The sequence below is a fragment of the Castanea sativa genome, chromosome 6, assembly GCF_040712315.1.
Source record: "Castanea sativa cultivar Marrone di Chiusa Pesio chromosome 6, ASM4071231v1".
NCBI lineage: Eukaryota > Viridiplantae > Streptophyta > Magnoliopsida > Fagales > Fagaceae > Castanea > Castanea sativa.
In genome coordinates, this window is record NC_134018.1 from 49,433,225 (window position 1) to 49,446,735 (window position 13,511).

The following is a 13,511-nucleotide window of genomic DNA, read 5'->3' on the forward strand; positions in this document are numbered from 1 at the left end:
ACTGCTTCCACCCACTTGGTGAAGTATTCCGTGGCGACCAGGATCCATATGTACCCACGTGATGGTGGGTTAACGGGCCCCACCAAATCAAGCCCCTAGGTGTGGAATGGCCATGGGGTGACCATACTATGCAATTGCTGCGGGTGGGTGTGGATCAAGTTGGCCTGTACTTGGTAGCTGTGGCATTTTTTTACAAATTCTGTTGTGTCTTTCTTCATGGTAGGCCAGTAGTAACCTATCTGCAGTAGGCACCTGTATAACTTTTTCTTTCCTTATGCTCTCCACATTCTCCTGCGTTCTCCTGCGTGCACTTCCTTTATCATACTTTTTGCTTCTTTGGGGCCTAGACAACACAGTGGGTCTCCATCATATCATTTTTTGAAAAGGACCGTGTTGTGCAAAAAATAGCGTGTTACTAGCCTTTTGAGCTTGTAACGCTCATTGTGCTTCTGTGGCAGAACGCCTTCTGCTAGGTACTGAGTGAATGGCTCCCTCCAATCTTCGCTGGCAAACATAGCGTAACTTTCCTCCCTGTCAGCTGCAAGTCGACAAGTTTCACATTGGACTTGGACCTGGTCCGCATCTTTCCCCATACTGGGCCAATAAAAACCTGCCCTTTGGAGTCTGCGGTAGAGGCTGATCTTTCCGCAGGTCTTCTCGTGCATTTCTTTCAGCTTTCTTTGGGCCTCTTGCTGCCCTATGCACCTTGACAGGATCCCTCCTAGCATCCTGCGGTACAGTTCTCCTCCTACCAGAGTATAGTCTTTTAACGCTTTCAACTCCGCAGGCTCGCCTTCCCTGATTAGAACCTCCCTTATGGGATTTCGCCAATCCTCTTCACACTGTTCTTCCTGAAAATTTTCCTTCAAAACCTCTATGATTGATTCTCTTCTCTTGTTGACTTCTATCTTGGCACTATTTCCTTCAAATATTATTTGCGAGCCTAGCGTGGCCAACGCATTTGCGAATCGATTCTCACCTCTCGACGCATGCTCTATTTCAAAGGTTGAAAACCTTTCTTCTATCTTTTGGGCCATCGCCCGATAAGGAGCTAGGCTGGGTTCCTTCAGGGAGAAGCTCCCTTTCGTCTGGCAGACCACTAAATTCGAATCTCCTACCACCTTCAAGTGTTTGACTCCCATCTCTAGGGCTTTAGCTAACCCAGTTAGGTATGCCTCATATTCTGCCGTGTTGTTTAAGCAGGGGAACTTCAGCTTGAATGAAAGTGTTATAGCCTCGTTTTCTTCGTGATATAGAACTACTCTTACTCCCCCTGATTGGGCAGTAGAAGACCTGTCAAACTTCATCAACCATTGTTCCCCAACTTCTTCTGCCGTAGCCACTTCCCCTAGGACTCCGTCATCCAACGAAAATTCTTCTTCTCCTGGGAATTGTGCTAGCAAATCTGCTATAGCCTGGCTCTTCACTGCTTTGGGCGTTCCTGCTTTTAGATTGTATTGCGATAGTTGCAGCAACCATTGGGATTTCTTACCGGAGAGGATGGGTTGTCGCAATAAGGCTTTGATAGCATGAGATTTGGTCATCAGCCACACCTCATAGGCTAGGAAATAGTGTCGCAACCTCTGCGAGGCGTACACAATTGCCAAACATGCCCTTTCTGCCCTCAGGTAACAAGTCTCTGTATCTTTTAGGGCCCGGCTGATGTAGTACACTGGTTGTTCTACCCCATTTCCATCTTCCTGAGTGATCAGCGCACCCATGGCGCATTGGTTGGTGGCTAAGTATAATAGCAGTGGCTTCTTGCGGACTGGGGCTTGCACAGTAGGGAGGTTTATCATAATCTGCTGTAACCTGTTAAAGGCAGCCTGCTGTACCTCCCCCCATTCGAAGTTTCGCCCCTTTTTTAGTAATTTTCCGAAGGCAGAGGTGATGGATGCTAGCCCTGGGATGAATCTTCGAATGTATGAGACCTTCCCCAAGAAGCTTTTCAACTCCTTTACTGTAGCTGGGGGTTTCATGGCGACTATGGCTGTAGCCTTGCCTAGGTCCACATCTATTCCTCTGCTATAGACCAGAAAACCCAGGAACTTCCCTGAGGATACTCCGAATGCGCATTTGAGGGGATTCATTCTGAGTTTGAAGGTTCTACACCTTTCAAACACCCTTCTCAACACTTGAATATGCTCCTCTCGCTTTTTTGACTTCACCACTATGTCATCTACATAATCTTCTAATTCTCGATGTATCATGTCATGGAAAATGGCCGTCATTGACCTTTGATAAATTGCACATGCGTTCTTCAACCCAAACGGCATTACTGTGTAGTAAAAGTTGTCTATGGGTGTTCTGAAGGCAGTCTTCTCCACATCCTGCGGCGCCATCCTGATCTAGTTGTACCCACTGAACCCATCCATAAAGGAGAACATGGCATTTCTTGCTGCAGAATCTATCAATAGGTCCATGTTCGGCAGCGGGAATTCATCCTTTGGGCAGGCCTTGTTAAGATTTCTGAAATCTACACAACACCTTATTTGCCCATTCTTCTTCTTTACTGGCACAATGTTAGATAACCAACGTGGATGTTGAATAGGTTTGATGAATCTTGCGGCCAACAACTTCTGTACTTCCTTGACTATTTGTTCCTCTATTTCGGTATGGAAAATTCTAGTAGGCTGGGCTACTGGCCTGGCCTCCGGGTCCACCTTCAACGTGTGCACTACTAACCCAGGATCCAATCCCGGCATTTCACTATAATTCCATGCAAAAACGTCTTTGTATTCCTTTAATAGTAGTATGAACTCCAACTTTTCTCTTTCTAACAGCTTTAAACTGATTAAAATGGGCCTTGGTTCGTACGGGCCGGATTTCAAGTCGACTTCCTCCATCTGTTCTTCTGCTGTAACCTGTGCATTCTTGTCCTTCGCAACCTCCTCGTTTTTCTCTTCACAATTTCCTTCTTCCGAGTCTTCCTGAGCTACGCAACATATCAAGCTTTTGCACTGCTCTTCACTCTTGGGGCCCACTTATGTCTCACTCGCGAGCCCCACGCACCTTCATAATTTATACACAATCTTGCCATCGGGTCCTCGAACCCTGACGCATTATGGTGTATCATTGAGCTCTGCGGCAAGCGCTTCCTTTCTTTTCTTTTTTTGAGAGAGTAGCTCCCTTAGATCAAGTTCTAGGTCGTCTCGAACGTCTTCCCACCTAGAGACAAAAGTACCCCTTGGTTTTGATACTGAGCTTTTCCCAGACGGTGCCCATTGGTCGTAAAACATTGTTTCCACTAAATGAGCCTCCGCCTGCTCAAATGGTGATGGGTTTGCCGCTATACGTATCATGCGGCCATTTAGCCTCCCTTTTACGCGCTGGTGATAAGTAGATGGTACCAGCCGGTGCTTGTGCAACCATGGCCTTCCCAGAAGCACATGGTATGAAACCTCCGTCATTACTACATGGAACCGAGCTAAAGAGGCTATAGGACCTACTTTTAACCACAGTTGGATATAACCAGCAGTGTATTCTCCACTCCCACCGAACCTCGTTACCTCCATTAGGCACCCTTGGATCTTTCTCTCTGAAGGTTCACCGAGGCGCCAATATCCACTAAGGCTCTCTTGATGGGGATTTGGTTTATAGACGCAGCCAAATAAAGGGGTCTCCTGTGGTCAGGATAGCCTACTTCCATATCTCCATCACTGAAAATGATCTCGGTTGACTCCTGAAGGAGAGCTCTATCTTCTATACGTTCTGCTGACAAGCATTCTATTCCTACCCCAGAAGGCATGCTTACTAGAGCCTCTGTGGCCGTCTTTCGTTCCTTCGCTGTGAGATCTAGCTGGGCGAACAGATTTTTAAACTTAGAGCTTCTCTGTAAAGTGGTGATAGTCGTGGCAGGCAAGGTTAGGTTTTCCTTCTCGTCTTCCCTAGGGTCCGCACAGATCACCACCGCTGCCACGCCCTTCCCTTTATGGTTCGGGAATGGGTTCCTCTAAACTTCTTGCTGTATTAGCTCCAGGGTCCCTTCTTTGATCCTTCGATGCACCAGCCTGCGGAGTGCCCAACATTCTGCCGTAGGATGTTGCACATAGTTATGCAGGCGGCAAAAGCGTGGGTCCCTTCGTTCTTCATCTGTGGGCTCCCTGGCAGCTTGATTGGGCTTAAAAATCCCATCTGCTATCCACTTATCTAAAAGAACATCCAGTTCTTTAGGAGTGCATGGTATTGGCAGAGGGGTATCGTATTCCCTCCCGTCTGTCTTTCTCTTCCTTTCATTGGTGGATGCCGCCATGGCCTGAGGGGCGCTCCTTTTGTCGGAACTTGGTTTTACTGATTGGGCAGTCTTCCTGGCCTTTTGTAATAGCTGTGCGAACTGGGAAATTTCCAAGTTTTCCAAAACAGCTCTGTATTCTCTGATCATATTCGTCATACACATCTCCAACAATGTCTTCTCCTCGCAATGGTCATAGCAATCCAGTGCTATGTCCCTGAATCTTTTGATGTACTCCATCAAGTCTTCTCCATTCCTATGCTTAGTAGCTTGCAAGGTGCCAAGTGTTACTATTTCCTCTCTGTGGAAGTACTTAGTACAAAACATATCCACCATATCATCCCATGTTGGGATAGATCCTAGCTTCAGACCGGTGTACCAAGTGTAGGCACGGTCGCATAGTGATTTCGAAAACTCACGCAAGCACAAGTCCTCGTCTACTGCATACAGGCCTAGAGTATCGATAAATTTGCTCACGTGCTCGACAGCGCTCCCCTTTTTGCCGTCATATTGTGCAAAGGTGCATGGCTCGTATCTTTCTAGATATGGCTTGCTAAGCACCTTTAACGGATAGAGGGGTCTGCGTGCGTAGAACCTTTCTTTGGGTGCTCTGACCCTCTCCTGTTCTAAGAGGGCTACCACCTCGGCCATGGTGATATAGCGTTGTCCTTCTGTCTGTGGGACGCCCCCGATTGGCGTCTCTTCAGCCACATGCTCGGGGTTATGTTAGCTTCCTTTTTCCTTAGTCTTTTCTGTCTTTAACTGGCGTATTTCCTCCATCATCTGCTGTTGTGAGTGTTGTAGTGCTTGCAGCACCTCAACAAAAGCGGTGATCCCGTCAGCGGGATCCCTTGCCTGAGGCTGGGGCTTAGCCCCCGGGTCATTGACGTTTTCTACCTGGTTGGGCTAATGAGGCGTTGCTGGCCTCGACTCAGCTTGCGAAGGGATAGCGCTCATATTGTGCGTTGTTTTGGATCTTGGCGGCATTTGTTTGCGAGGATCTCTGTATCCGTCTGCTTCCCAACTCCCCAGCGGAGTCGCCAATTTAAATGTGTGGGCCTTTTTTGCAATATTATGCTGGGCCGTCTGCTGCTACACTAAGCCTAAGATTTTCTTCTGAGTTGGAGAGTTGGGACCGGTCAAAGAACAAACCTTCCTGGTCCGGCTTGTGCACAAACAATGCCTTTTGGTAATCAGATCTTTACGGCAAGCAGAACTGTCACGTTAGCTACAGCAAGCAGATATGATAAAAGAAGACAGAAAATAATAGAGATTTAAGCAACATAGTCAGTGGACCTTAATGAGAAATGGTCGCTTTACAATACAATATCAGAATAATAAAATGTCAGATGAGAGTCAAGAGCGTATTAAGTAAATAAACGTTAGCCTGCCGCGATAGGCTGTTTCATAAAGCTCGTGTCAAGAAAGGGAACCACTCCCTCAACGCGACTAATTTCTCTGAGGGAAAATTAGTTGCTTTGAAGGAACGGGCTTAAGTGACTTTGGCTGATTGAGGTTCTTTGTTTGGTTAACAGGGAGCATGAGTTAGAGGGGGAGAAGGAGATCAATCCATTCGGTGCATGCCAATCACTTCATTCATTCTGTTTCTTTCTTGCTTCTGTTTTCTTTTTCTTTTACTTTCTTTCCCTCTTTCTTTTATCTTTTTCTCTCCTCTCCTCTCTGTGCCCTCTAATCCCCTATTTTCTATAATTTTTTCTTACTATTTTACAAAGGTTTCCTTTCTCCTATTTTTCCTCCATCTCCCTTTGCTGTTCACTGTAGAACTCCTTATATAGGATCAACCACACTTGACTTTTTACCCTTTTAGCCCTTAACCGTTTTTGTCTGGCCTGGGCTCTTTTGCCAACCGTCACTTACTGGTCAGTCACCCAGCTAGTGCTACCCTGCCTCAGTCAGAGAAGACTTTCTTGTTTTGCTTACTCCCTGCGACATTCTTACCTACCACGGGATGAATACTCTTCTTCCCTTTACCCCTTACTGCATGCACTTGGTGGTTCCCACTCATCCTTGCCTCTTTTGGTTCGCATGCCTCCCAGCAGGACATTGCTTCCAAAAGAACTTGAGCAGGAAGCACAAAAATGGATTTTTTCCCCCTCCCCACTGCCAGACCATACCCCCTTACCTCTGACCCATAACCTCACCATGTCCTGTATTGGCTGGGTACAGGCTGGTGGTGTCTGGGCTTTGCGCGTGCCTTACCTTCGTGCTTGTTCAAATCCTGCCTGCCGTGGTCTGAACGTCAAACTGCTCAGCCTGCTGCTCGTTTTTGGCTTCTTTTGGCATGGGTTATTTTGCCTAACCTTTCTTTTATGGCTTGCATCTTCTGAGGACTGGGCCATGCTTGTTCGTGGGCCGTTCCAAGCCTTTTATTCTGGGCCCCTATTACTTGCTACCTACCACACAATTCTGTTATGCCTACCATGGGGCCTTCTTGACCCCAAGCCTACTGGGCCACTTTGGACCCTTTCCGTTCACTCTTTCTCCGAAGGCCCAATGATCCTTCTGGGTCCTTTTGCTACTCGCGGGCTCCTATTGTCCCGCCTACTTCCATTTGGGCGTCCTTGGCCCACTTATTCTCTCGGGCGTCCTTGGCCCTTTTTCAATTCTACGTCTCCTATAGGCTTTTACTAATTTCTTGGGCTTCCTTGGCCCAAGCATTTCTCACTTTTCCTTTGGGGCTTATGGGTTTTCCACAGCCCCCTACTTTCTTTTACTTGTGCTACTTTGGGCCTGCCGTAACAGTTACGGCCCATTCTCACTTTTTCACATCTATACAACCCATGGGTTTGTGGTTACTTTCTTCCGGGCCTTTTTAGACTCACTTACTTCCTCAGGATCTGTTTATTTGCCTGTTAGACCCACTATTCGTTGTTCCTGCCACTCGCTTAATGGTACTTTAATACTTTCTATAGAACATGACTTTGGGCCTTCCTCTTTTCTGGGCTTGTCAAAAAATGAGCGTATACAAAAGTTAACCACATGATGGTATATTTGAACAAGTGCCACAACAATCAAATTACCAAAAGTAACTTTTATTGAACAAACATTACAGCTTATTGAAAAAACACAACACACACTATGGGTGCATGTGACGGTCCAGCTCCCATGTATAGTTGGGAATTACTATAATATTTTCTTAAAACACTTCATTAAATATAGTATATAGATGGTATCTGAACTCAGGATTAATTTTCCAGTTTCAATCTTTGAAAAATTGGTAAAGATCGTATTCATGTTACAACTCCCAGTTATAACCCTCCCTCCTTGTTTCCCATCACAACAATCTGGTTGTTGCTTGATTGCACCATCAAGACACTTAGTACAATCATTTCTAGAAAGGTCTCCTGTGCATTGAACCAAACCATAGAGGTTCCTCGATTCGATGAGCTTCAACACTCCAGCCTTGTACATCTTTGGGCTCTTTGAATCTTGATGAGCTAGCTCTGTAAGTAAATCTCTTTGGATTGAATGAATTGGGATCACTTACATTTTTGAGTGTTCCAAGCATAGATCACAGTTTGATTGTCAATTTGTCATACCATGTAATTGCACCTTTGTTGTTGGGGCAGTTCTTGCAAATGTTGCTACTTGCCTCAATAATACAAGCAGCACAGTCAATTTTTGAGACATCACCACGACAAAGAGCAAGCCCATATGTTTTGTTATGCTTGACACCCATTGAACAAAAATTAAAGCCCGTTGGAGGGGTTTTGTAGGCAAGATCACCCGTGAGCTTGTTCAAATTCGATTCACAAGGGTTATTAGTGGTGAAATTATCTGAGGTTTGGCAAATTTGGAAGATTGGATCGACTCCAAAAATAGTATGTAGTAGACCAAAGGTTAGTACATAGAGAGTCAAGGTGGATTTTAGGATATACATTGTTGAATATGAGATGGATGTGCTGAAGTTTGAGAAGTTGTAGCATTTATATACAGTGTGTTGGAGAGTTGAAATCAAATATTATATACTATTTAGGAATTGGTTTATTTTTATTAAGGGTATGTTTTGGAATCCGTTTATTTTGCTGAAATTGAAATTTTTTTATTAAAAGTACAGTAGATAAAAGTAAAAGTTAGTTGAAATAGTATAGTGAAATCCATGAATAGTACTAAAAAGTATAATAGGGCTCATGAATAATAGTAAAAATAAGCTAAATAGTAGTAAAAATAAACTGGCTTTTTAATTTGGAGCCAAATATACACTAAATGTTAATTTCAGCAAAGATTTTATCTATGCCTAATTATTCCTGAGGGTACTTGGGATTTTCTCAACAACACAAAAAAGGCTACTTGGGATGCATATATAGTCTTACAAAAAGTTATACCCCTTGACTATCTGTAAGGTTAATACAGATAGGTTAATTTCAATTTATACAAGATTTCCCACCCAACCCGTAGGGTAAAATTCAATTTATACAAGATTTCCTCTTTCCATTATAAACAATACCCACGTTAAGATTTAATTCCTAACCACCATTCTTTTCCAAATAAATAAATAAATAAAATAATAATAATAATCACCTCGAGCTAAAAACATTGTAACTCACCTCATTAATATTTTCTAATGTTTTTAATGGAGACATTTAGATTCAAATCTTTCCACCCCAACTATTAAATTATTAAAAAAAAAATCATTTTAATGTCCATGGAGAGACATAAGAAATGTCGTCATTAGAACCAAAGGCCATTAATATATAATTTTAACCTTGAATAAGTGAAAATGTACATTTCAATAATTAGATATTTGCTTGGATATCCAAACACCTGATCTATTTGGTATTACGAAAGAATAGATTCATTTTTTAAGTATGAACTGAAAAGATAAATCAGTTTAAGTGTACACACGGCAATTCATAATCTACATTTACATGTATGAAAACTTTGATAAGAGACACAATGCAATGAATAGCATATATTCGGGACATAAGAAATGTCATTAAAAACACCTCCATGGATGGACATAAGAATTAATTGTCATAAAACCGTAGACAATTAACATGTTATTTTTAAGTTTTTTTTTTTTTTTTTTAATACAAGATAGAATTTCTACTCTAGCCTAATTTAAATGTATATGTGTGTAAATTTCCCTCCTGGAAACTTCAACCCTGTTAGATATCAAAACACCTCATCCATTGGTATTACAAAAGAATAGATCTAATTATCTATTTTAACTTAAATTGTTTTAAAGTATGAACCTAAAAAACACATTAGTTTATGTCTACGGCAATAATTCATAATCTACATTTATGAAAAGACATGATGCATATATAAATATGTAAGTAACTACCATATGTTGTGTATTTAAAAACAAAACATATATATATATATATATATATATATATATATATATATATATATATTAAAATACTGCATACACAAATGTGCGGGGTCATGGGTCAGATTCAAGTCTTCAGGATAGAGTTTACACACCTATACAACTTAGATTATGTTAGAGTAAAATTTCTATCTAATATTAAAAAAAGGGCAAAAAAATAGATAAACATTGAAGAAGGCAATTCTAAGCCAATCATTCATTCTTTATTCTTTTTCTGTATTAACTTCTAACTTTTTGCAGATTTTTTAGAATCATATTATCCATTTCTGTTCGCCTTAATGTCCATTTACAAAGCCTTCTCACGGAAAACAATTTGATTCCATTTGAATTTTTCTGTGTATGTATGGTTGAATCTTCAAAATATTATGGAAGTTTACTAGTCTTATGTAGGATCGAGGAGTGCATTGGAAACAAATTGAAGTTAGAACTTAAAAGTCGCGTAGATAATTATTTTCTTCTATTAGCGTAAATGAAATTGTTGGGTACATGCATGTAAATTTCATATTGAATAGGAACGAAATGAGTGAATATTTAATATTACATGCTAAACTCAAAGGCTTAACTTTTTGGGTTAAGTAGTGTTTATATATGTTATATTAATTACCTATATAGTTAACAATTCTAAGCTTTTGGGTTAGGTGTTGTATACTTGGAGCCACAAAGCACACACAAACGATATTAGAAAAATGCCCAACAAAAGAGTATTATCAATGGTGTCATAATCAAAACACATAATTAGGGCCTAAACTCATAGGATTAAGATTTTGAGATAAGTGGTGCTCCAACCTCTATATATTATAAGTTAAATGGTGCTCTATATATTATATTAAGCATTAACTACTCAATAGAAGTATGGCAAAAAACATCTTTAATATTTGCAATTAAAACTTTTAGGGTTCAAATCTCGCATTTTTTATTTATTGTAACTATGGATTTATCAAGAACACGAGCATGATGAAAAACATTGTTTACATGATATACATTTTTTAAAGGGATTTTTTTTATTTTTTATTATATCAAAATAAATAAACTCAAGAACATGTAGTCCTTGCTTGTGGAAATTTATGAGTCTCAAAACACTAAAGTAATAACTTGTAATGTCACATTATTAGCTTTTAAATTAGATAAGAAAAATGTTAAAGTTATTATTAATTTATTATAAAAATAAAAACCAAAAGAACAATGAATGTGATCGGTGCTACATCAACAACATAATAAACAAATTTCTGAAATACTTTATTATTGTGTTGAATACTTTTATTAATTTGTGTTTAAAAGTTGACACGGTCAATTTAAAATGATCATATAATAAAATCTATAGCAGTCACAACATCACTATTATATATAATCGTCATATCTCTGCATGGAAAGCATTGGGCCATCGTATGCCAACCCAAAAGCTTTAATGGTTTAGGCTTTAGAAGTGAGATATATTTCTCCATTAGAAGACTTCATGTAACCTGCATAGTTCTAAGTCTAATTATTAATTATTTGATATTTATACTTATTTTAATATTTAATAGTTTTTTTTTTAGAGAGTTTTAACTTATGGCGTCCGCTCCTAATGATAGCTCTTTATTATCAGACCAAGACATCAATAAGTTTTTGATGTAGGCGGGAATTGAACCCTAGATCTCTAATACAACCATTAGAGACTTTACTAGTTGAGCTAATTGAAACCTACAATATATTTAATAGTTGATAAACAAAGATAACTACAAATCTATTAAGATTATAATAATAAACAGTTATATGGTGAGTAGTCACTTAACTAACTATTAATTATTTTGTTCTTGCTATAATGAATTTAAAAGAACTCTAACGGTCCAAAGGACCCTAGCCTAGCCATTGAACAAAAATTTCCACCAAAATGGCTTATGGAAGTAAACATAGGTGAGAAAAAATTGTTTTTCAATTCCAATTAGCTTAATTAGAAAAGTCTTTTGTCGTTGGATGAAGAACTTGCATTCAAATGGAAAAAGTTTAACTTAAAACTAGTTTGGAGCTATTTTTTATAACCTATTATGTAGCAATTGAATAGACCACCAATCACATAATTTTTTTAATGAGTCTTGTAACTTATTTAAATAATACACATAGATAATTTAATAATTTTTCACGTAATAGACTGGAAAAGAATTGTTGAGTGGCGACAACACATAACACCTAACCTCCTAAGTTTTTTGAGTGTAACACAGAATCCCAGTGATATTGTTTAATCTAAAAAATATAACACTAATTGTTCAGATAAAACAAAATCACTTGAGGGTTAAATGTTATAGTTCAAGGGATCAATGTTTTAACAAGATGCCATTAGATACATGTGCTTTCTTTGTATTTGCTGTAAAATATTTTCAAAATGTTAAATTTTTAAACATTTTACATTTTGAAAACATTTTTAGATGTATAGTATGACATAAAAAATTTCTAGTACAGACCAGCAAAACAATGCCTCTGCAACCTCAACCTGCTAGATTTGCGGCCCAGCCACTGGATCAGTAGCCTAGCCCACTGACGGAATTTTTTTTGGGGGGGGGGGGGGGGGGGGGAGAAATTTTAAAATATTTTAACAAGTGTTTTTAATTTTTAATTTATAAAATGTTTTACAAAATTTAACAAAGGATTTTATGCTTAATAAAAAACATTTTAGGGTAGGACCAAATTTTACAATGAAACAAAGAAAAATATTATTTTCAAACATTTTCACAATACTCTCACAAATAAAATTCCAAGTGGTAAATTGTTATTGGTCTTAATTTGGGTCATCATCAAAATTATTTATTTGTTCACAATTAACAACCAATAACAACTTAGCACTTGCACTAAAACATTAGTATTCCTCGCGAACAAAAGGAGCTACGTACAACTTTGTTCATTGCTAATAATTGGATTTACAAAAATACCCCAATGATTTCTCTTAATTTGCCATCCCACCCATCTCACAAAACGTTGGCCAAAATCGGCAATTAACCCCAGTTGCCCAACTATATAGTTAGTAGGCACTGTTTTGAAACTATATTTTTTACTAACATCTCAAGTTTCAAAAACTCGATTTAGAGCTTATAAATCGAGTCTCAGAGACTTGGTTTCCCTATTCTGACGATGTCTTGATTTGGTGTTTTTTCACGTGGCATCCACTTGGAAATCAAGTCTTAAAGATTCGATTTATATCCCGACAATTAGAAACTCGATTTATGTTCACACCTGCATCCACATGGATTCCAGCTAAATATTAAGCCTTAGCAACTCAGTTTTCAAAAAAAGTAATCGAGTCTCTAAGACTCGATTTGCAAGCTGTGGTCCATAAGCATCCACGTGGTTGGGCAGCTGCTTGTCCTTAGTCCTCATAATGTGGATCTCTGGTTTCTGTTTCCTCCTCCAAAAAACCCAATAGCTCTCTCTTCCTCTCTCACTCTCATACAAAACTCACCCCTATTACAAAACTTCAAATCAAACTCACCCCCACACATCCTCATATCAGGTAAGGTTTTCATAACACTCACTCTCTCTAGTTGTTAGTTACATATATGTATTGTTAGGTTTTTTTATGGGTTATGTATCATGACTATTTTTTTTTTTTGTGGATATTTTTCTTTATATTTTTGATTGAATGATTTGAAGGTTTGTAATGTTTGTAATGGGGTGAGTTGTGTGTTTAGTTTTTTTTGGTTTGAGTATTATTAATGATTTTTTTTTTTAGAAACAAATGATAATAATTGAGTATATATGCAATTGTGAGGTTTGTATATGCATATGATGTAACAAGTGTTAGGGTACTTTTTTTTTTTACACCTAATTTTATTTGAGTAGCACCTATTTATTTTCATATACCACTAATACGTTATTGGGTTTTCCCAAATATGTTTTGCTCTATTATTATGTTAATCACAAATGTTTCATATCTCATTATCTAAATTGGGTTAT

General features: G+C 39.2%; 2 protein-coding genes across 2 annotated transcripts; both read right to left on the reverse strand.

Moving 5' to 3' along the window:
- Window positions 1–371: 371 nt before the first annotated feature.
- LOC142640120 (uncharacterized) lies at window positions 372–2,342 on the reverse strand. The gene has a single exon (XM_075814215.1). It carries the CDS (start codon window positions 2,340–2,342, stop codon window positions 372–374), a length of 1,971 nt encoding a protein of 656 aa, XP_075670330.1.
- Window positions 2,343–3,514: 1,172 nt separating this feature from the next.
- LOC142640121 (uncharacterized) lies at window positions 3,515–4,882 on the reverse strand. The gene is made up of 2 exons (XM_075814216.1): window positions 3,959–4,882; window positions 3,515–3,799 (listed from the first exon to the last, which is right to left on the reverse strand). The coding sequence occupies exons 1-2, from the start codon at window positions 4,880–4,882 to the stop codon at window positions 3,515–3,517; spliced, it is 1,209 nt and encodes a 402-aa protein (XP_075670331.1).
- Window positions 4,883–13,511: the final 8,629 nt, after the last annotated feature.

Coding starts and splice junctions, on each gene's coding strand:
- LOC142640120 (XM_075814215.1), bottom strand. CDS start 2,342: ATGGCGCCGCAGGATGTGGAGAAGACTGCCTTCAGAACACCCATAGAC.
- LOC142640121 (XM_075814216.1), bottom strand. CDS start 4,882: ATGGCCGAGGTGGTAGCCCTCTTAGAACAGGAGAGGGTCAGAGCACCC. Junction 3,800..3,958: donor TGGAGCTAATACAGCAAGAA/GTTTAGAGGAAC, acceptor CTGTTCGCCCAG/CTAGATCTCACAGCGAAGGA.